Source organism: Emydura macquarii, unplaced genomic scaffold, assembly GCF_026122565.2.
Source record: "Emydura macquarii macquarii isolate MOO-44397 ecotype Brisbane River unplaced genomic scaffold, CSIRO-AGI_Emac_v2 contig_1551, whole genome shotgun sequence".
In the NCBI taxonomy this organism is placed as follows: Eukaryota; Metazoa; Chordata; order Testudines; family Chelidae; genus Emydura; species Emydura macquarii.
Window position 1 is genome coordinate 11150021 of NW_027131688.1, and position 22389 is coordinate 11172409.

The 22389-nt window shown below is 43.4% G+C and overlaps 1 protein-coding gene across 2 annotated transcripts in view; it reads right to left on the reverse strand.

Annotated features, from left to right (window-relative positions):
- The window catches only part of SLC35F4 (solute carrier family 35 member F4), a 171730-nt gene continuing 149341 nt past the window's right edge, over nucleotides 1–22389 (reverse strand). The window contains exons 4-8 of one of the 2 annotated variants that reach the window (XM_067555138.1): nucleotides 17327–17546; nucleotides 5444–5569; nucleotides 3496–3688; nucleotides 1214–1303; nucleotides 1–544 (exon numbers count right to left, since the gene is read on the reverse strand). In XM_067555138.1, coding sequence (XP_067411239.1) covers nucleotides 303–544; nucleotides 1214–1303; nucleotides 3496–3688; nucleotides 5444–5569; nucleotides 17327–17546 — 871 coding nt within the window. In that variant the 3' untranslated portion in view covers nucleotides 1–302. The remainder of the gene's footprint in view (nucleotides 545–1213; nucleotides 1304–3495; nucleotides 3689–5443; nucleotides 5570–17326; nucleotides 17547–22389) is intronic. The other variant, XM_067555139.1, reaches the window with a different exon arrangement.

Sequence of the window (22389 nt, forward strand, 5' to 3'; positions counted from 1 at the left end):
TGATGATTTCACCGTTCCCCCTTTTTGCTAACAAAAGCACAGCTGTGCAGTTGCACAAGTGGATTTGAAATGTTTTAAAAAGGCAACTAACTAGAATGCAGATTAACATTTCATTACAAAAAAATTTATTGTGGTTATTTACATCTGTTCCTTTGTAAGTGTATAAATGTAAACATTTATTATTGATGTGTTTATCATTTGTTCAGTTCAGAGTAATACTGTCATTTTAGCATACAAGTAGTGAGAAAATTAAATTATATTCACAGAATATACATTCACGTGCAATTAAATGTTCACTGGCTTTAAGCCAGTGGTATAGACACTGTCCCATTGGCTCTGCTTCTGCTCCTTGTATGCACACTGGAATCTGTGATGTCTTCTGCGTGGTCTTCACTTTTCTTTTCCTTTAAGCTGTTGATGAATCGCAGGGTTATTTCATCCCATTCTTCGGGCAGCAGCATTAGCAAAAATCCAGTGCAGATGATGATGGTGGCACCCAACCTTACTACACTGAAGATCACCTCTTGTTTTAGGAGATCCACAGCTACGAAGGGGACAAGACAATGAAATCAAATACTGTCATTCTTCTTTGCATGGCTTCATCCAATTGTGTCTTTTCTGTTTCCTATAAACTTAATAGTGAGTTTTATTGGAAAGCCTCACTCCTCCTCCCTGCCTTTTGTTTTAAGAACAATGTTTACTGTAAATCATACAGGATTAGGGCTAGATTGTGGAATTCACACAAGCCTTGAGTAAGGCTAGAAGAGTGACAATCTGGTCCTTGGTTACTTTGCCCCTTGCTTCAATATACCTGTCACAAATTACTTCTCCATCTGCACTGGCTCAGCTGTGGTGGCCAGCATGCTGGGGAGGTGGAGATACATTTCCACCAACTCCCCATCCCTGCCCTGTCCCATACCAGGGCTACAGAGAGCCCACCCAGGTGCACAACCAAGCCCGTAGGTTGTTAGGGGAATGACATGTACTGGAAAATCATATATTGACTTTTAATTTCACAGTGAAAAACTGCTCTTGCAAAATTTAAAGCTTTCGCACATCTCTAGTGTTGGCAGCTTTATGTTTATTTCAGATGTGAGCAAAGTTAGGAAACATTTCTGGAGAAAGATGGCAACGTAACTTGCCCTGAAAAAATTGCTTCAAAAGTTAGTACATTTGTTTGACTGTTGTTATTCTTTAATTGCATTATTTGTACCTGCATTTCCAGGAACACTGAGCACTGTCCCAATAGAAATTAGGATGGGGTACGTAAGCACAACTCCAACATTTACCAATATATTAAAAGCTGTAAAGGAAGAGAATGATATATGAGATGCTGGAAGTAATAAAATAATAACGAATGAACTTACTCAGCTCTTAATAAAATAAGATCAGGCATTAGATGACCCTTGCGGTCCATGCTAAGCCTATGATTCTGACACTAATAAATTCTTGCATACTGAATTTGAGGCCGTCAAGGGCCTGATCCTGCATGTGTCATGAGCAGAACGTGAAGGGAAGTTTAGCATGGGGAAGGAGGGAAGGGCTGGCTGTAAGTACATATTAAAAAACTGCTCATTCAAAATGGGCCACTTTCCTGTTTTGAAGCTTGAACCACCTCCAGGCTATGAGGAGCAATGGGGTGTCTTCAATAAGCAATTTACACCTTATCCAAAAAACCCCCCTAGGATTATTTTTCAACAAGCTAATCGCTCTCGGGTGAGGGTGGAATTCTGCTGTCTCAGCATGCCAGCAATGGAGCAGGGCTAGCGTTCCACAAGCGAAGGAGGCGCTGCCGCTGGCTACACAATCCCTGAAAGGAGCACGGCAGCAGAAAGCACATTCCCCTACCAGTTTTGAAGCGTAGCCAGCCCTGCCCTTTAGTTAAAAGAGAAGGGAGTCAGCTAGGTGAAGGTGGCAGGACTCTGAACTCCTTTTCACGGGCTTTAAAAAGTGCAGGTACCAGAGGGGCCACTGAAATACCCCCTCCTTTTAAAGGGGGGTTAAAGGGCAGGCAGTTGAAAGACAGGGCTGGTTATACTGCACTAAAATGCATGATCCAGTACTGCTTTGGTTCAGGTGCATCTGTCATTCACTTCTCTCTTTCCTGCTTCCCCATAAATGTGTGACTTCTTCAGCCTCAGTCCCCCTGGAGCAGCATTATGTCTATGAAGCACTGCTGCTACCACCACCAATGAGATAGCCAGACATCGCCTCTGACTGCAGCGAAGTGAGATTCCCTGGGCTGAACTTCAGCTGCAGCCAAGCTCTGCCCCCCCTGCCCAATTCTGGAGCTGGGCAGTAGACAACGTGGCTGCAGCGCAACTGAGTCGCCTCAGGGCCACTGCTGCAAGTTGCACGGGCTGGAAATAGCTCCCAAGAGGCCCCTCTATCAGCTACGGATGGTTGTTGTGGAACAGCACCTTGCACCCCAGCCAGGCCCCTCTCCTCCATGGCCACACCTCCTGCTCCTACACTGCGGTCATCAGGAAAAGGGGGTGGCAGAGCCGGTGACACTGAGGATTTTAAGCTGGCTCTCTGCCTACGTTGGGCAGCTGCTGCTCTGCCGTACTTTCACTTCCGTATTCAGCCAGCTCCTCGGATGATAAATTACACCTACCTCGGCACTCTTAGACATTGGGAGAGTGGACGTAATTAAGTCTAGGGCAGCAAGTGGAAGAGTCTAATCTCGCAACACCTCAGCCATCCCTTCTGAGTCAGTCGCTGAGCGGCTGGGAAGCCCACCTAGGCCCGAACAATAGTTTTCCCCAAACCGTTTCCATTTAGCATGCTTACAACTGAGGTGAAAAAAATCTGTTCGGTTCCACGCAGACGGCCGCTTTCATTATTAGTGAAGGAAACGGAGCGTAAAGCAGACCTGGGTCAATTTCAATGGTTCTTTTCGCAGATTGAGGAGCACCAGCAACGGTGCTTTGAAAGAGGAAATGTCGTAAGTGGAGCAGGGGAGTTACAAGTGCAACTTTTACAGGTCATTTGCACCAAAGCGGAGCACACGCTATTATAGCATTTAGCCTAAAGAAGCCCCAGTCTACTCGGCCTCTATTTGCTATCACAATAACAACAATTGATTGACGAACAGGGCTCCAGGAACTAACATATGGATGACTAACCAAATACAGGCAACCACATCAAGTTTATTTTAAAGTAAGCAAGTTGTCATCTAAGGCAATGGGGGCACAGATGCACCACTATAAAAATGTGAACGTGGAAAAGTGACAGAATTACTGCAGCTGCTCAGCATATTTGTTTGAATTTGGACTCCCTCCCCCCCCAAAGTTTTCAGGAGCCATGTTAACTATTTTCCAAGCAGCCCTAGTAGTGACCCTTGGGATATGAGAAGATTTTATCTACGAAAGAACTCTGCTGTTGAAACATTTAAAGAAAGGACAATTTTCATGCGAGTGGCTGTTTCAAGGTGATCCTGCAGTAAATAAAATCAGAGGTATTAGAAAAATGAAGAAAAAGTTCTGCAAATACCTAACCAGAGGCCAGCTACTCCACACAGATAACCCCATGGCACGGCAGAGAAGGGAGACCAATATTCCACTTTGGTAAAATACAGTATGATCGGGGTAAACGAGATGAAGATTAAATTGAAGAAACCCAGGGTGGAAACGAAATGAGCAGCTTCCCCAAAGTTTGCACTTCCAAGGAACATCTTGAACAAAACCTAGGGTGAAAAGGGTGAAAAGATTTTAAAATACTTATGCCCTGCTGGAAGTGAGGTTCTCTGATGTGGATGGCTCTGTAGAACTCTGGCGGTGGGATTGGGCTAACCTTTCCCCCTTGATAATGGAAGAGCTCTGCACGAGGGTCTTTGAGATTTCCTCCCCCCAGAACCCTTTCCAGTTGGTATTACCACGGAAGGGGATGATCTGGCTCTGCATTATTAAAACATTAGAGGCCTTGCTTGCATTTAAACATGTCCAGAGACCCTTCGGCTTGTATGGGACTGGTTGTGTGAGTCCTCATCCACGTGAGGAAAGGTTAAACAATCCACCCCTTGCTGTCAGGACATGGCCCTTCTCCTGGCTGGCTCCTCCATGTGTATGTTGTAACTCCTTTCCCTCCATGTCTCTGTCCCAGGACAGATACTTCCTTTGCGCCTATACAGCGCCTAGCAAAGATTTTTTTCCAGAGGTGTGGAGCAAACCCAACCCCCGCTACAGTTAGCAGATGCGGCAGGTGCTCAGCACCTTCTGAAAATCAGCTGAGTAAAGTCACATTAGAAGCCTCCCTTGAAAATTTGGGCTCAATACCCCAGTTCATTGAAGTACTTAAGCACATGCCTCATTTTAGACACCATTTGTCCCACCGACTTCAATGGCGCTACTCACATACTTAGGCACAAGCTGAAGCACCTGAATTAATCAAGGCTTAAATCGCTTGTTCATGGAGTTTGAGAGAGAGCTGGGATTAAAACTCAGGGGATCCCCATTCTCAGTTTTATGTCCACCCAACTCAATCGCGTCCGTCTCAGAGTACCAACGCAGCACGCTTTGAGCCAGTAATGTTCAAGTTACCATACCAAAATATTTCACACAGAACAGACGTAAATAAATGCAACCCTGGAGCCAAGAAAGGATACATATTCAGAGTTATAGGGCTCGAGTCTCACCCCAGATGGACGTCAATCATGAATGACTCCATCAAAAATCACTGCAGAGTTCATCCCCATAGACCCAAATTCATCCATTTTGAGTGACTAGTGAATATTCACGGTGAACCTAACTGACCGGTACATTTAAGGTGAAAACCGGAAGCCAGCTTTAGATCCCTTCTGCAACACCTTGTGCTTCACACTCCACCCCACTGACTTCAGGGAGCCTGTGTGCATGTCACTAAATGTCAATAACGGGGCAATGAGAGCACTCCTTCAAATAAAGCCTCTAAGTAGACCCTCTAGGGTAGAATAGTCCAATCTCATGCACCGTGTGCCTCTAATCAAATGCCGCACGTGCTACTCCCAGGGTCTTGGATGGGAGTTCCAAACCCAGAACGAGTGTGGAATATGCAATCAAGATCTGCAGTGCAGAAGATATGAGGATTTTGCCATTAGCAAAGAAAACATGGTATTTAACAGCATTCAATGTCTTCTCGCTGTTGCGTGTACCAAGCCCATTAGTGTCGATAAACTGCCATGGCAGAAAATGATGAAATCAGAGATGCTGATCTTCCAGCAGTGTAATAACAGAGATTTCATTAAAGGCTCATAAAGCAAAGCCCCTCTGAATACTTGGCAGTCACAAAATAATTATCTCCGTAGTAACTTTTCTGACACTTCCAGCTGAGAATATAAATTATGCAGCAAAGGTGAGCTTTATATAGTTTTTAACCTGGCTTGCTTTCTACTTGTGCATTTTTAAACTGTCTGATACAGGGAATCAGAACATTTCCCTGCTATTAACAGAACATTTTTACCCACCTTATACAGTGCAGACGTGGACGCAGATCCGACAGCGTATGCCACCCCGATAATTGAATCGCCTTGGAAACCATCTGCATATGCCATCATAACAATGCCTGCAATCGCCATTATTGCTGCAACTATCTGTACAAGCAAAACAAAGACATGTAAAGCTCAGGGCAATTTTATTACCTGGAAAGAGATTTGATTATCTCTGTCTGTTCCTAGGAAAGTTACCAGCTACTTTCTCTAACTTTAGTTCTTCTACTTTCCTCTTAACTAGGTGATTATGTAGCTATTGGGAGAGATGTAAAATAGTAATGAAGGTATGTGCATCATGAACTATATGGGTCTATAACATCCCAAAGGCTCATGCCACCGATTGACAGAACTTTTATTTTACATTATTTTTAGATTAACATCCACTTGGGTGCAATGAGTCCCAAGATTCAGACAGTTTTAACTCATTATCTATGCAACTTAATTTGTTTTTAGACAAAACAAGTCTTTAGTAAGGCCACAGAGAGTATCTTGGATTTTTAAAGGACCACAAGGGAGAGCCCAACTTTCAATGGGATTTGAGAGTCGAATTGCCGAAAGCACCTAAGTGATTTTGGGTCTTAAATCTCATTGGGATCTAGGACCTGAAGGCCTTGTCTACACAGGGAAAATGACTTGGCAAAGCCCTGCAGAATGAGCTTTTCTGCAATACCTCCCTGCGCGGACGTTTTATTCTGGAACAGAAAGTCATTTTTATACAGGAGTGGTGCCCACACCTGGAGTTATAGCCAGTGCAGAATAGCTCATTCTGCAATAGCTATGTGAGTCCATTTCCCCATGTAGACGAGGCCTTATGGTTCTCAATCCAATTGAGATTTCCCCATATAGACAAGCCCTAAATCACCTAGGTGCTTTTGAAAACTTTACCCTGTGTGCCTAACTCCCATTGGCTCCAAATCCCAGCTAGTGTTTTTCTCACTAAACTTAGAATGAGCCTTTGGGAATGCTCTGTAATATCGAACGTGGATTTTACCGCAAGTCACACTGCTAGACTGTGCACCTCTCCGTGTGTGCGGAAACACTTTATCCAGGGGACTGCTTGTGTCAGCGACTATTCATTAACGTGAGCCGGGGCTGCACAAACCGGCCCTTTGCAGTGTATGGAAAGTTGTCTTTTCTAATGATCTAGTTTACATTAATGAGCCAAATTTTCAACCATAGTTGCCTGAAGTGAGGTACCTAAAGCTGGGGAGATTTTCAAAGGCACAGATGGCAGTTTGGTACCCACTGACTTTCTCTCTGCCCTTCATGAATTTGAAAATCTTCCCCACTGGATTTAGTCATCTTGAATAAAATGAGACCGGTAAGTAAGTGGTTTGAATGTCAAAGGTGCCGCGTGTCTGCAGTGCCCGTTGATTTCCGAGGGAGCGGTGGTAGCTTACACCTTCTGAAAATCAGGCTACAGCGTCTGAAAAATCAGTGTCCTATATCTTTTTTTTTTTTTTTTTTTCAAATTCACGTGTCATTTCACTGTTAAACCACGACACCAGAATATTCAGAACTTGGTTGAAAAAGCAATGTTTCATCAAATCTTTGACGGGTCAGATTTTTAAAACCGGCAGTTTGTAGGAACCATTTTGCTCTCACAACGCTGATCCTGGACCCAATCAACTACTTTTTATTTGTGCTCACAAAACTACATGCTCAAAATAATCAGAGGATGGGCTGAGGTCCCATTTCAAAATCACCTTGAGGTGTACTTGTCATAAAATGAGGAGACTCCCCTTAACCCAGATGCTTAATTTTTGCAACAGTGTATTTCAAACCACTGTATAAGGCTATTCGGCCTGGGAACTTCCATATCTTTGAGACGATAATAATAGCAAGAACATTACTTTCTGAATAAGGCACGGAGGGGCGGTGCGTACTGCAGGGGGTGGGAACAATGCAGGGAAAAAAGGAGGAGGTTAGGTGGAATGGAGGTCTGGCATTCTCTGAGCCAGCTCAACATTTTTTATTCAAAGGTATCTAGAAATCAGGTCCAAATTTCTTCAGATTCATATCATTGCTCTTTATGGCACAAAGCTATTCTTTCTCTGGTTGCCAAGTCAGACAGATCCCAATATCACTGCTCTATTCTGGGCAGAAGCTTACTCTTCCATTTTCATACAATCATGCACTTGATGACCCCTGAAGCCCTCGAGAACCAAAGTCTTTGTGGCAGAGTTAAACTCAATGTCACAGCTAAATAACCTAGGATATAATTTTCAGCTAGGGTTTGGCTGTTTAAGACAAGTCTATTTCAACTCTTGCATCCATCTCTTTTTCACAGCTGCCTGACTGTTGGACAGTCTCACTGCATATGCGCCAGGGCCATTTGTTACAGGGCCAACATATTCAAGATGTAAGTCATTTACATGGTTGTACCTTTTATTGTCTGTTTCTTGATGAGAAAAAAAATTCACCAAAAAAAACCAACCTACCCCCCCCCACAAGAAAAAAAATCCACTACTTTTTGTAACAAATTATGTTTTTCCCCATGAAAAAAACGATCTAAATATTTTGATAGGTTTTTAATTTCCAAAAAAATTAAACCAAAAAAAAACCTATTTAAAAAAAGCCAATGCTGTATATTCTCTTCTTATCTTAACGTCACTTATTATTCCAATTTAAATGCTACATTAGTATCCCCAGCCCTGCTTACGCGAGTAAGAAGTTAATTTCACCAGGTGCACTTGTTTACCTCTTGGGTATAACTTCACAATAGGCTGGCAGAGAGCCAGGGTAAATATGGCCAAATTGATTCTATTTTTAGGTCACAAAAAGTCCGTGCAGAATTTGTCACATAAAAGAGAGGCACAAAACAGTACACAACTTTAACAAGAAACAATATGCTTATTTGGCATTGCAAATTGCATGGAGAACCTTATATTATAGTGGCGAGTGGCAATTAATCTTTAAAGGGCAGGTTGTTCAAAGTGAGCCAGTTTGTGCCAAGCAGAACTTAGTTTCTCTTTCAGATCCACTTAGCCTTATTATTAATAGTAATGCCTATTTCCTATATAGCACTTTTCATCAGGAGATCTTAGAGCACTTCACACGCTTGTATTTTTTTCCTCACAACACTCCTGTGAGGCAGGGAAGCATGTTATCTACATTTTACAAAGGGAAACTCAGGCAAAGAGAGGCTAAGTGACTTGCCCAAGGTTACAGAGAAAGTCAATGGCAGAGCAGAGAATTGAACCTGGGTTTCCCATGTCTTATGCCAGTGGACCATCCTTCCTCTCCCATTCAAAGGGATATTTCAATGGGAATTAGGCCCTTAAATACCTTTGAAGCTCTGGGCCTAAGTCACTTTTGAAAATAGGATTTGGGAGGACCAGCTTTTCAAAGATATTCAGTACTTAAAGCGACAAAGAGGTGCTTAATAAGATTTTCAAAAGTGTTTAAACACGTTGGGTGCCTAACCTGCTTAGATCAATGAAAGTTAGGTCCCTAACCTGTTACCCTGCACCTCTTAATTTTAGACCATGCTTCTTCTTCAAATATTAGGAGGTGTCAGCTACCCACGGTACAAATGTACAACACACAATATATGGCGTCACTTCATTTGATCCATGAGTTTATGTTCCTTTCTGGAACCTTGGTGTAAAATAGCCATGACTCTGGAAAATTAAACCCCAGAAAAATGCAAACCTTGTATGGGCTCTGTGGGTGGGTGGGCGGGGGTAGTGGGGCCAGGCTGGATGGTCATAGTAGCCCCTTTGGATCTTGGCATCTGTGAATCTATACATCCCACTGGCCATTCCATTCCTCCATGGGGGAACAGGATTGCCTGCATTAATCTCAGCATGCTCATAACATTTGTGGCTCTTCATTAAGACCACGTCTATAATCCAGTCTAATGTTTCAGGGCTTCAGCCGGTTGCCTGAGGGTATCAGGAAGGAATTTTCCCCAATGCACAACTGGAGATGTAACCTGGGTTTTCTTTTTTTCACCTTCCTCTGAAGCATCAGAGATTGGCCACAGTTGGAGAAGGTACACTGGATGGGGCAGATCAATGCTCTGAGGTGGCTTAGAGAATCTTCTTTCTAGATATTTGGCTGGTGTTTCTTGCTCATATGCTCATGGTCAAACTGCCCACTACATCTGGGGTTGGGAAGGAATTTTCCCCCAGGTCAGACTGGCAGGGACTTTGGGGTTTTCTTGCCTTCCTCTGCACCCTAGGCATGGATCACCTGCTAGGATCATTTGGACGTCTCTCACCTAATCAATTCACTGGCTTTGCAGGGGTCTTTGGCATTGGTGGCACCTCGGTCTTTCCTGTTCTCTGCGGCACAGTTTAGGCTACGTCTACACTTCAAACGCTACAATGGTGCAGCTGCTGGGGTTCTCCCATCGCTGCAGTAAATCCACCTCCATGAGAGGCAGTATCTAGGTTGACAGAAGAATTCCTCCGTCGCCCTTGCGCTGTCTACTTAGGTTGGTGTAACTATATTGCTCAGGAGGGGGGATTTTTCACACCCCTGAGCAATGTGTCTGGGTCAATCTAATTCTCTGGTGTAGACAAGCCCTTAGTCTCTTGAGGATTGAAATGCTTTGGTTTAATTTAAGTCACTTAGCTCAATACAGGAGTGTTTGGGTTTGGCGGTCAGACTAATGGTCCTACTAGTCTTTAAGCCGCTATAAAACTCTATCTCTTACCTTCATGTGGGATAAAAATTATTCTTATAACATCATATGACGTAGTATGTCATACTCCTAGTATTGACGGTAATATTTCATAGCTCGATCTACATGTACATGGTGTGTAGTCAGGAAGCAGGATGCAGAACTCAAATCATCTTGAAAAGCTCAATGGAATCCTTGCTTCACAGCAATCACCAATGCAGAAATTCGACACATTAACTTCTGTTTAACTAACAGTCCGTTAGCTATGATACGTAGCTACGTAACATTTCTGTTTCTCTTTTCAACTTCCCCCAGGATATGAATTAACAAGATAAGAAAAAAAATCAGCTTTCTAGCAATTCAGAATAATCCCCCTCAGAGATCAAAGTTACAACTCGCATGCAAGGGCTTAAAAAAATCAATAGCTACACTGGTGTGTCTTTTTTAATCTTGGGTTGCGCTACAGATAGGTCATATTTTGTCACTGGTCACAGCTAACATTGCAAACCTCCTCCCCAAAAGACAAAACAAAAGACCCTGAAGTAATCGTCACCTCCTTAAAATGTTAAAGACCTGCCCGTTTATTTTTATGTTAAGATTTCCGGAGAATTATTTGTCGAAAGGAATCAGTAGAAACTGGTGACTTTAGTCTGGAAACATAAATGTGATCAATGAAATAGATCTTTTACACTGGATTGATAATCAAATATCTCATGAGAACTATGGACTGCATGCAAGTACAGAGATTTTTTTTTTTTTTTTTTTTACATATTTCTAATAGTTACCCCAGATTTGTAAGTGAGGGCAGAATTTGGCAGAGTGAACCCTTTCCTTCAAATCACATCAGTGCCATTCCTCTGATGCCAGTGTACTTTACAGAACGTGGCACATACGGAGGTGTAAGGCTTCCTGTTTCCTGCACACAGCTTTCACCTCACCAATGGAAAGCATGGTTGTTTCCAGTCTTAAAGGCATCACAGAACCTGTCCTTGAGCCTCATTATTCAGAAATGCCTTTACTTCCTCTTAGTTGAAGTTTTTTCAGTCTTCACTCAGGAAAAATTCTCACTGGGAGTTAGGAGGAGTCCAACCATGGGGCAAAACACCATTCCCAGCAGACTCCATGGCCATTCCCACAAAGCCTTCTCCCCGCCTACCAGGCATAGTCTCACCCCTTTAATTTGTGGTGCTTGTCAGAAAACCAGCCTTGTTTACCAGTTCTAGTTTCTTCTCCTACCTCCCTGTTATCTAATGAATGGTGTCTCTGTAGTTTTCTTTCTCCCTTCTGCCATTTTCAGGGCTGGCCAGCTGATTTACTTCTCTTCCCTACATCTTTGGAGTGCTGGCCTGGTAGACTTCCCCGAAACCCAATGGAAGCATCTTCTGGGGGCCGACAGCCAGCCTGACGCTCTCCATCATCCCACAGGAGCAGGACCCTCTCCTCTGTTACAACTGCTGCTGACTCTGGGAGGGTCCAATCTCACGGAACTTCTAGTCTCGCTACAAAAATAACCGATGTAGAGGATAGTTTGGCCTCCAGTCTTCTAGCCAAGATGGTGGTGGCATACATGTCTGTTGGCTATCCTTTTAAATGTCTACATGCTCCACCTATATTGGACTGGCAGGTCAGAAATTGCTTCCTAAAACTATCAAATTTTGCGCCAGGAATACTTACCCTCTCCAGGCAACACCACTTCAGTGCTGCCTTGTCAGTTGAACATTATTGGCACGAAGAGTTGTATGTGTTTCTATGGATGTGGATCAGCTGCCTATTTTGTTGGCTCACTAGGTGCGCAAAGCAATACCATGGATCTGGGTTCTCACGCGCGGGACGTTATGACAACCCAGATGGTGAACCGAATGCAGATAATGCATTTTTGCAACAGGAACACTTTTTCTGTGGTCTTGGGGTCAAATCCTGGTCCTGCCGAAGTCATCAGTAAAGCTCTCAGTGACTTCAATAGAATCGGGATTTGGTTCGTAGTGAACAGCACCCTGCTGAGACCATCTTGTGGACCCCTTCCTCCCATTAGGAGCTACTCCTGCAAATGCTACGTTAATGCATTAGAGCGCATGACTGGTGAGCAGTAATGGTCTTATGCTTGCTTGAGAGGCCGGAGTGCACATCCCCCAGGCTCGCGGTGCTGGCAAGTAGCAGCAGGGGTCGAAGTGAAGCAAAGTGGACTGTGGTAGCTGACAGCTCTTTCAACAAGTTTTTCAATGAACAGAATAAGCTGGAAACCTTCTTAGAGAACCTAACAGACAAGGACTGAAACCAGTTTGCATTGTCTTTTTCGGAAGAAAGCTTAGCCGGGCAGCATTTCGCTGAGGACCATCTTTGTCCATGGGGTGTGTAATAGAACATTAGTTAGTGTAATAAAGAAACCCGCCTCCTATCTACAACCAGCCTTCCTGAAAACAAGCTCAGACCGAGAGGTGGCAAGAGGTTCCCAAAGGACTTTGTTTGCAAATATGACCAGGCCCAATTATAATTTTTTCGGGCCCATTACAAACTTGTAACACGGGCCCCATCCCACACACATACCCATGGGGTTGCAGCCTGGGCCAGGCCCGCCCAGGGCCTCCGGGTCCCGGTAAAGTGTACCCTTCCCCCCCAATGTGGAGGTCCTGAATATGACCATATAATTCATAGATTTACACACCAGGGCTTCAAACCTACATACACATTTGCACATCCTTAACTTTAAGTATCTGAACTCAACAGGCCTACTTATACGCTTAAACTGTTTGCAGCATTTGGACCAGCTCCAACCGTAGTCAATGCCACTACAGGCCGGATTAGAGCAACGTGGATAGGTGGGACACCCCCATTAAGCTGTGAGGAATTTCAGAAGCTCCCCGGCAGATAAAGCAGACCTATGGGTTGTGGAATACTTCCCCATAGAGCACAGTTAGTGGCTTCTTGCTATCTCCCCATCCCAGACTATTGTGCTCAGGCCAAGTCACCTAAGGCCAGTCCTACCCTGGAAACTTTTACCAACTGTAGCGCTATTTGGTTACACCACTATATGCACCTCACGTGGACACTCTTAGTTCAGTATCAGAGTGCTGTTTTGGGGGGTTAGTTTAAATCCTTTCCCAAGCAAGGCTTAAGGCATGACATGATCATCTTTTCCAGCGAAGTGAGGAAAGGTTATTGCGGGAGTGGAATGTCATCATCTTGTTTGCAAAAACTGTTAAAGCTTCCACCGATCTCTTGCCCCCAAATAATCATTATTCACTAAAGGTACCCCCAGAGCAAGACCTACTGTTAACCTTTACTAGAAAAATAGCATGTGAGTAAAAAGTCAGCTTTATATGGGAGAAAAGAAGAGTGACTGGAACTCTGGAAAGCTGGGTTCTACCCCAACCTCTGCCACTGTCCAGCTGGGAGAACTTTGGCAAGTCACTTCCCTTCCCTGTGCCTCACTTTCCCCCTCTGTAAAATGGGGATAATAATACTGATCTCAAAGCACCTTACAAAGGATATCTACTGACGAAATGTGCTATAGAAGAACTACATATTATTACACCTGGGTCTGTCAAACTTTTCCATGCTTTGACCCCATGGTAGCACAGAAAAACAGTTTCAGCCCCCTCGCTCTACACATAAAGAATGGGAAAGTGGCTGTGAACCCCAGGGTTTACAAGGGTCATGAGAGCCCCATGATCTGTTAACTGATCCATCTTACATTTGCTAGGCTTTTATTGATCATTATATTTTTACAGTATATGTCTACAGGTTTTGCATTTGTTATTCTGGCAGGGTCTGGTGCCGGTTTAAGTTGGCGTGTCCTGGTCTGCGAGGAGCTTGCTTCTGATGATGAACTTGGAGAGGTTGTGGGGGGGTGTTGTTTGAAGGCCAGAAGTAGGGGTTCAGGAAAGATTTCTTTCAGGATGTGATCCTCATTGAGTATGAGTTATAATTCTGAGCTGATATCCTGTATGGGTTCACCAGCTCAGATCCTCCAGCACAACTGTCTCATCTCCACCGCTATAATGATCAACACCCCCCCAACACACCTTTCAAGATCCATGGATCCTACCACAACATATGGTGCATCTCATCCGGTGCACTAAATGCCCCAACAACTGTCTGGGTGAAACCAGACATTCACTATGCTCTCAACAAACTCACACAGAAAAATGACAAAAGACAACAACAAAAGCCCCGTCATCTGTGGGCGAACACATTTCACAGAGCGATCACTCTATTTCTGACCTCTCAGTCCTCCTCCTCAAAGGAAACCTGCACAACACTTTCAAAAAGATACGCCTGGGAGCTTTAATTCACAATGTTCCTAGACACTAAAAATCACAGATTGACGAGAGAGACTAGATTTATGGTTTATTCGAACAATCTATAATCCACTGAGCCCCACCACTCATGACTGGCGAGGTGTTGACGGGCCACTTCACCTTAAACTTTGAAATGTGTTAATCACTTATGCTAAACAATCTGTTCCAGCTCAGATTTAGCTGTGACACTCTGAGTACATTTACCGGATCTGAAGAAGAGCTCTGTGTCAGCTCAAATGTGCGGCTCCCTCACCAACAGAAGCTGGTCCAATAAAAGATATTATCTCACTCACCTTGTCTCTCTCATGTGACCCAGTCGCAGGCTTTCTTTCAAACAGGACAAAGCCAAATTTGAAAATTCAAGCCTAGCTCCAATGGCTCCTGTTGACAAAAGCACTTGAGTGTGTGTATAAGTTTGACTCTGAAGTCAATGGGACTTAAGCACGTGCTTAAAGTTAAGCATGTGTTTAACTGCTGTCCTGAACAGGAACAGGCTTTGGCACATTCCTAAGTGCCTTGTTGGATCGAGGCCTTAGACCCCAAACTGCGAAGACTTATGTACATGCTTAACTTTATGCACTGTGAGTAGTTCCCTTGACTCCAATGGAATTACACAGAGTGTGCAAAGTTAAGCATATGAGAAAGTTTTTGAAGGATTGGGACTTTCGTGTGCAGTATTTGGAGGTGGTGTCCCTTACAATTATTGATAAAGATAAAGCTCACGCAGAGTAACTATACAGCAGGGCCAGATTCCCAAGAGAGTTCATTCCTCAGCAGCATCCATTTAAGTATCTGAATAAGTTCAATGAATGCTGAGCTCTTTTGAAAATCTGGCCCTGATTGTGGGAGCTGCGTACTTCATAAAACTGGCTCAGAGTATATTATTAGTCCAGTATTTTTCTGTTCCTTTATTTCTCAGATAACTTAATTATACACCTGACGAAGTGGGTTACAGCCCACGAAAGCTCATGCCTGCAGAAATTAAATGTGTTAGTCTTTAAAGTGCTACATGACTCTCGTTGTTTTTAATTATACCTGATTTCAGTGTATCTCAAGAGCAAAAGAAGCACAGATCTTACCAAAATACAAAAGGCTGGAGGTATATTGGAACTTCTCACACTCCTCTGTCACATTCCCTTTCCCAGGCACTGACCGGTCTGCTTATTAACATCATTAAAAGTGATCCTTGTGCACATACTGCTGGAAAATGTTGTTCATTACCTTTCCAGCTCTGCACAAACAGAGATCTAGATGCTTCCACCCTGTTAATGGTGGAAACACCTCCTTTTATATGCCATTGCCTGATATTCATTTTTTCAGTCATACGTTGTCATGCCAAATATATTACACTTAAAGTATTAATAGTTACATGTACTTATAGCAAAAGCTGACACTTTTTCTTGCCCAATACTGTACTAGCGTGCTGGGGAAAGGTTCCAACCAAGGCTCTGCCTACTCATCATCCGACTTCCACACCTGTTCTACTTCCCCAATAGCCAACGCAGATGTGAAATGAGACTCAGAACTAAGCCTTGTGTTGTTTAAGAGCTCTTGAAAGGGGCCACAGTAACAGTTCTGGAGAGCAAAGCCCTCTATTGCTGCAATTTCTTCCATGCTGTCCCCTACACATGGAATACATTCCTCGATTTAGTCAGTCTGATGGGCTCATGTATTTGAAAGAATCCTTTTTTATCTGTAACATTGATACCCTTGGCTGAGTTGGTGGTAGCAGGAATTGAACCTGAGTCTTTTGGGGTTTCATACAGGAGCCGCTACTGCCTGAGCTGAAAAAGCCCCCTCTGATGTGCAAGGACACTACTCTCGCCTCTTTCAAATCCTTCCTCAAGGAAATAGCCAAGGCTCTCCTGCTCCTTCATTCCAGGATCGTTTTCCAACTTCATCATCCTAAAAACTGCTGCATCGATCGTTTATAAAATGGCTGGCAGGCGTCCCTCAGAGAATGTACAGCCACCAATCACCCTCCCCCGGCAACTCACCTCCAACAGCTCTGGTGGCCCTTTCCACTTCTAAATGCCTGACCTGGGCCCTGCTTTGACCTTAATGGCTAAATTCACACTGACTGCAATGGTACCAAATCAGATCATTAAGGCCTGACCCGACTCCCACTAAAGTCAATGGGAATATTTTCATTAACTGCAATGGTGCCGAATCTGGACGCTTTTGAGCAAAAATTCAAAGGCAGCTCCTAATCCATTCTGCATGCTCAGATATGCACGTCACATATATATTTATAAAAGAAATATGCTCAGTTTTCCCCAATGTCCACTTGGGTTAATCCTTTCTCTCGTTGGGGGTCATAGGGCTATAAAAAATATACATCCCACTTCCACTCTTATCCACACTGTCCTATCAGACTTATACACCCAATGTGAAATTCACCCCTGCATAAATGGCCTGTGCCCAACTTAAGTCCCACGTAAGCCCTGTTTAGTGGGGGGGAAATTAAGTTGTTGTCCTTAGAAATATACAGTATATTTTAAAAGCATAGAACAACCTTTAATATTATTAATTCAGTATCAACCCAGAATTACAGATGAAATTGCTTTAATAATGTCCTTAGAGTTTATCACAAAGTTAAAAATAAACTCGTAAAAAAGTGTTTTCCACTTCACCAATGATATTTCAGAACTCTAAAACCCAAGGGAATCAAAGGTCCTCTCAGTTCAATCGGCTGATTTACCATCTGAAATTCAGTGCCATGGTTGTGCTGAACTTCAGATTCACACCCTATTCTTTTAAGAGCCTGCGAGCCCTCCTAACTGATCTTCAGATATAGATTTGCACCACAAAGTTAATGAGAAATGTTTCAAAATATATATACATTGTTTTTAGCCTAATGGCTATCTTTAAATCATGGATTTAAGATTGATTATGAAAGTCAAGATGGTTGAAAATCATATAAGTCATTACCCTTACGCCCATGAACCTGTCTTTCAGCACAATCCAAGAAAGCAAGAAGACAAATGCTCTGTTACAACAGAACAGGGCAGAGACGTCTGTGGCTGCCAGCTTCTTTAAAGCCAGTAAATACAGGTAATTAGTCAAAGTCCACAGAATAGAAAAGGGAGCAGTCCTTTTAAGAAAGAGTTTCAACGTCAGACCATCTTCACCAAAAATCCGACTGCATTCCCTAAGGAAAGAAAATAGTTTAATACTCAGCTAGTATTTTGCTTAATGTTCACTTGAGCATGGAAAACATGTTCTAGACTTTTATTATGTTCTAGACTTAGTCAAGTGGGCTTCCCGAATACTCTGTGTACACTCACAAGGAAGTGATATATTCAGTACAGTACATAGCTTACTTTTCTCAGCCACTTAAAGCAGTGCAATATTGCAAATAGAATAGTAGCCACTTACCTAGAGGAACCAACCTCTATGCAGGAACATAGGTAATCTGTTCTCACGTGCATAACTCAGGGATGTCTATAATACTTAAAGAGTTTTGAGCCCCTGTCCACTAAATCCATGGATTCAAGGCCTATAAATGTTGTTCTTCTTAGTGGCTTGAAAACGGCCCCACCTCCAGCTCGGAGGTTTCTCTTTTTTATAGGAGTACGGTCTAAAGAGGGACAGAGTAAGATACTAATAACCTTCAATATGCAGAAATAGCCAGCTATCCCCTCTAACTCAAGTACTCTGAGGTCTTGAAATAGTTAACTTCTGAATGTAATACTTCCAGACAGCTCCTGTGAGGTATGTGGAAAATCTCCCACCATCAGCAAAATTGACCAAAAAAGACTGTTTTGCCAAAAAAAAACAAAAAAAAACCCAACCCACATTTTGGGGGTCCACTTTACTATATTTCTGTCATACACACAGTGAAAACTTGTGTTCACTAGGCGAAATGGAGACATTTGCTTGTGGATAAAAATGGTGAATAAAATCTGAGGCTTCACAAATACTCCCTTGTAGCTTCACACAACTCTGAGTGAAGTTGTCTGGGCAGCTAATATTGGGCAACGCAGGAATGTCAGTGCTAAAAATTCTGGTTTTAGAGACAATCTTAAGTGACACTATTCAAAACAGCAGCCCAGGTGGATTCAGAGGATAGATTGGGTAGTTTTAGTGTCCAACCCGCTGCGTCCCTTTTGAAATTTCACTATCTTTCTTATACCAGGTCAGCCCATTTTTAGTAACCTTTTTTCTCTTTCAATATTCTTCTTCCTTGTTAAAAGGGTTCCATGAAATACTCAAAGCATGACTGAAGTCTTGACACAGTAGGTATCTTAACACTACCACGTCTTAGCACACATTACCTCACCAACGAATGCACCATAACATTCAAACCCAGTGGACTGAAACGAGGTCCCATTGAACTGGAACATCATGAGTACTTGGTATTATTAAGAAACTAGTCTAAATTCCTTGAGACTTTAAGCCCAAGAGTGTTCAAAATGCTATGTGGCAATGTTTAGAAGTGCTGAGTAGGTGGGACCAATAAGTATCTCTAGAGAATGTGTTGTAGTGTAATTAAAGCTAGTCAAAAAATGTCAATTATTTTTGGTGTGCAATTTTTTAAATTATATTTTTCAAAATTTCTCACAAAACTGTAGTTTTTTTTTCGAAGGAAATTGAAATCAAAACCTTTATGTTTTCCATAGCTGGTTCCAGTAAATAAATAAATATATAAATAAATTGTTTTCAGCAAAATATTTTAGTTTTCCAAAACCAAAAACTACAACTTTTTAGTGCAAACTGAAAATGTTTTACTGAAAAATGTCTACCAAAATGAAATTTTTCCATAAAAATTTCGTTTGACTGAAAAGCCATCTTTCATCAAAAAAAGAAAAAAGTGTTGGCAAAAAAGTGTTGACCAGGTGTAGTTATAGCACTGGTACCAGAAATATGTGGGATTTCTAGTAGCCTCCAAGTTCAGTAAAGAAGGTATGGAGCTACCACAAACCTCTGGAATTAGACATTTGATGGGAAATCCCTTACAGCCAAAAGAAATGGACATATATGAGAGAACTACAGGCCCACAGCCTGGATTGTGAAATTGGACAAAGGATTTGTCATCACTGAGTCAGACCACTGGTCCATAAAATGCAGTGATGCTTCAAATAAAAGAAAAAAAAATCCATAACATACCTAACCAAGTGTGGGATGCAATACACAGGAAATGATTTTCCCTCCTGACCCCTTCAGGCAGTTAGCTTTTGTCACGAAGCATGACGTATCATTCTGCTTATCTTATATCACTAAAAATACTATTATTATTATTAGCTATCAGAGGTCATAACTTTATTTGAGTTATTATCAGTCATCAAATTACCCTGCCCTTTTATTAATCCAGCCATTTGAATCTATTTTTATTCCAGTATTTGGCTCTACTTTCTGCAACAGAGAAACTGCACGTTAACGGTAGTATATGCTGCATTCAGCAATTCGCTCTTTTGATGTGTGCTAAATATCCTGGGGATTAACTCAATGGAGCTGCCCCTTGCTCCTGAACTAAGGCACAGAGTAACAAAAACAGACTCAGTCATATTTACTGTGCTTTTTAGAATAACTCAATCAAGTCCTTTCGAACTCATGTTTTGGCTAAGTGCAACATGGCTAGTTTTTTCCGTCTCATGAGAAAAATCCCACCATTTATCCAACCACAGTGTTGCCCTTCTCATCACCTCATTTTTTTCCAGGGGAGCATCTATATTCACCTCCTTTATTAACTCTCACATACTACATAAGAGTCATCTCTTCCTTTTCTGCCACTAATAAGGAGCTCTATAAAGCAGTGGTTTTTGGTAACAAGAAATTGCCTCTCCAAACTGTCCTGATGTGCCATTCAACAAGCTAATGCTGGCATAGTGAGATTCACAAAGAACTTCAGCTACTCCTACTCAACTAGCAGTTCTCACAACTACTTATATTTTGCAAAGATCAGATCAGAAATACAGAAAGAGAGAGCTTTGTGTTTTCCAGAATTGTAAGACGATGTTTTGTGTCTTACATTGATTATCTGTAACCACAATAAAATAATACAGGCCTTGATTCAGCAAAGCATATAAACACAAGCTTAACTGTCAGCATGTGCTGAAGTCCCCTTGACTTCACTGGGAGTTAAACATGTGCTTAAATGCTTTGTTGAATAAAGATGGTCCTAGCACATGCTTAAAGATGAGTACATGCTGAAGCGCTTTGCTGAATCAGGGCCATAATACACGATATCTTTCATCCCAAGGGATAGAGGTCCTGATTCCAGTCTCGCTAAGAGCCTGATCTTGCAATATTGGAATCAGTGGGAGTTTGGCCATTGACTTCAGTGACCACAAAATCGGGATCTTATGCTATTGTAAATCCAAAAACTCTCAATTGAAGCCAGTGGAGTTCGTCTGGATTTTGCTGGTGTAAAGCAAATCAGAATCTGTACTACATAAAATATGAGGGCGGGGGGTGGGACCAGCGTGACTTAGGGTGGGTGATGACTCCCAGCGCCAGTGCCACCAGTGTGTTATGCAGGTGGTACAAAGCGAGTGCTGATGAAAGCTTCGCGCCGCACCACCCGGCTGTGCATTCCATATAGGCCACATCCAGGGAAAGCTGGTTTAGAAACATGCTGTGGGACAGGCTCTCTCTGACATCCGCCACGGCCAGCGGGGCAGAAAGCTGGTCACTGGCAGACAAAGAGAGCCGGCACTGGGAGCTGGAGAGAGAGATCAGATCGCTCACTGGTACTGCAGAGGAGCCAGCGCCAGACGAGGTGGTGATCTGCCATCAACAGGTCTCGAGAAGGGGGCCCTGCAATCTGGCTACTGCATCCTGTGGGCCCAAAGCCTAGTCCTGCTAAGCGAGGTGGGGGCAAAGAGAAGGTCAGGGACCTGCCACCTCCTCAAAGGCCAGGCCTGGCAGTTGGGGGAAGGAGAGAGGGCCCTGCAGGCTGCCCCCGTCTCCGAACACCCAGAGGCTTCCTCAAACAGACAGGCTGAGAGAAAAACTAGAATCCAAAGTGTGGTAAAGCCAACAGCTCATCTCCAAAGGCAAGAGCAGCCCATTTAAAGCCTGCCCTCTGGCAAACTTAGCTATTCCTATTGTGCAGACAGGCCTCAGCCTTCAGCCTGGGGTGCATCCGCATAGTCAGGAACGACTGCACCTCAAGCCATCATTTAGCCCTGGCCCTTGGAGCCTGTAAAATAGAATGCACCATCGATTACGACAGCCTCTCCCTCCACCGGCCGAGGAGCCCCTTCACGCACCCCTGATCTGCGCCAGCCTCGGGGAGTGTAATGCAGCAGCTGTTTTTAACAGCCCACGGCAACACTCCCCGGCTGAGGTGAATACCAAATCCAATGGACACTTCCGGGGGTAATGTAGATAGGTAGAATGCAACTAAGTCATCCAGATAAAATTTGGCCAGGGCCCCCGTTATGTTACTCTTGCAAAAAAATACCACGAGATCTTTAATGACCACAAGTTGCCACTCCCTGGCTTTCACGTCTGAGCTGAGAGACGGCTCTGCAGTGGCACAATGCCGCTGAACACCAGTCTAGGACACTGACACTGGGGGAAGATGGTGCTTCCTGAATCACAAAGATCACTGGCTACAGCAGACTGGATTTTCCATTCAAGTACTGACCCAGGCAGATTTTGCTTGGCCTCTGAGCCCTGAGAAAAGCACAGCCCAGTGTGGTATGACCGCAGGCTATATCTGTTTGCCCAAGACTGGAGCACAAAGAAAGGGAAAAGGTCATTTGGTGTGCAGCTATCAGGCCAGGTTCCCCCCAGGGGGTTCCACATGGGGAGGGTAGTTCCGTAGTAGTCCCTCTGGCAGAAGTTGCCCAGGAGAAGCACTGAATTACTGCCTCTCTTGGCTGGCTTGGTCCTGCCTTCTCCTGGGCCAATTCTGGGGCTGAACCAGGCACCCCAGGGCTGACTCTGGTCCCTCATCTTAAATGCCCTCAGAAGTAAGGATTTGTGTTTAGCAACGTAATTCCCCAGGGGACTGGGGAAATCTGGCTGAGCTGCTATGGGGAGAA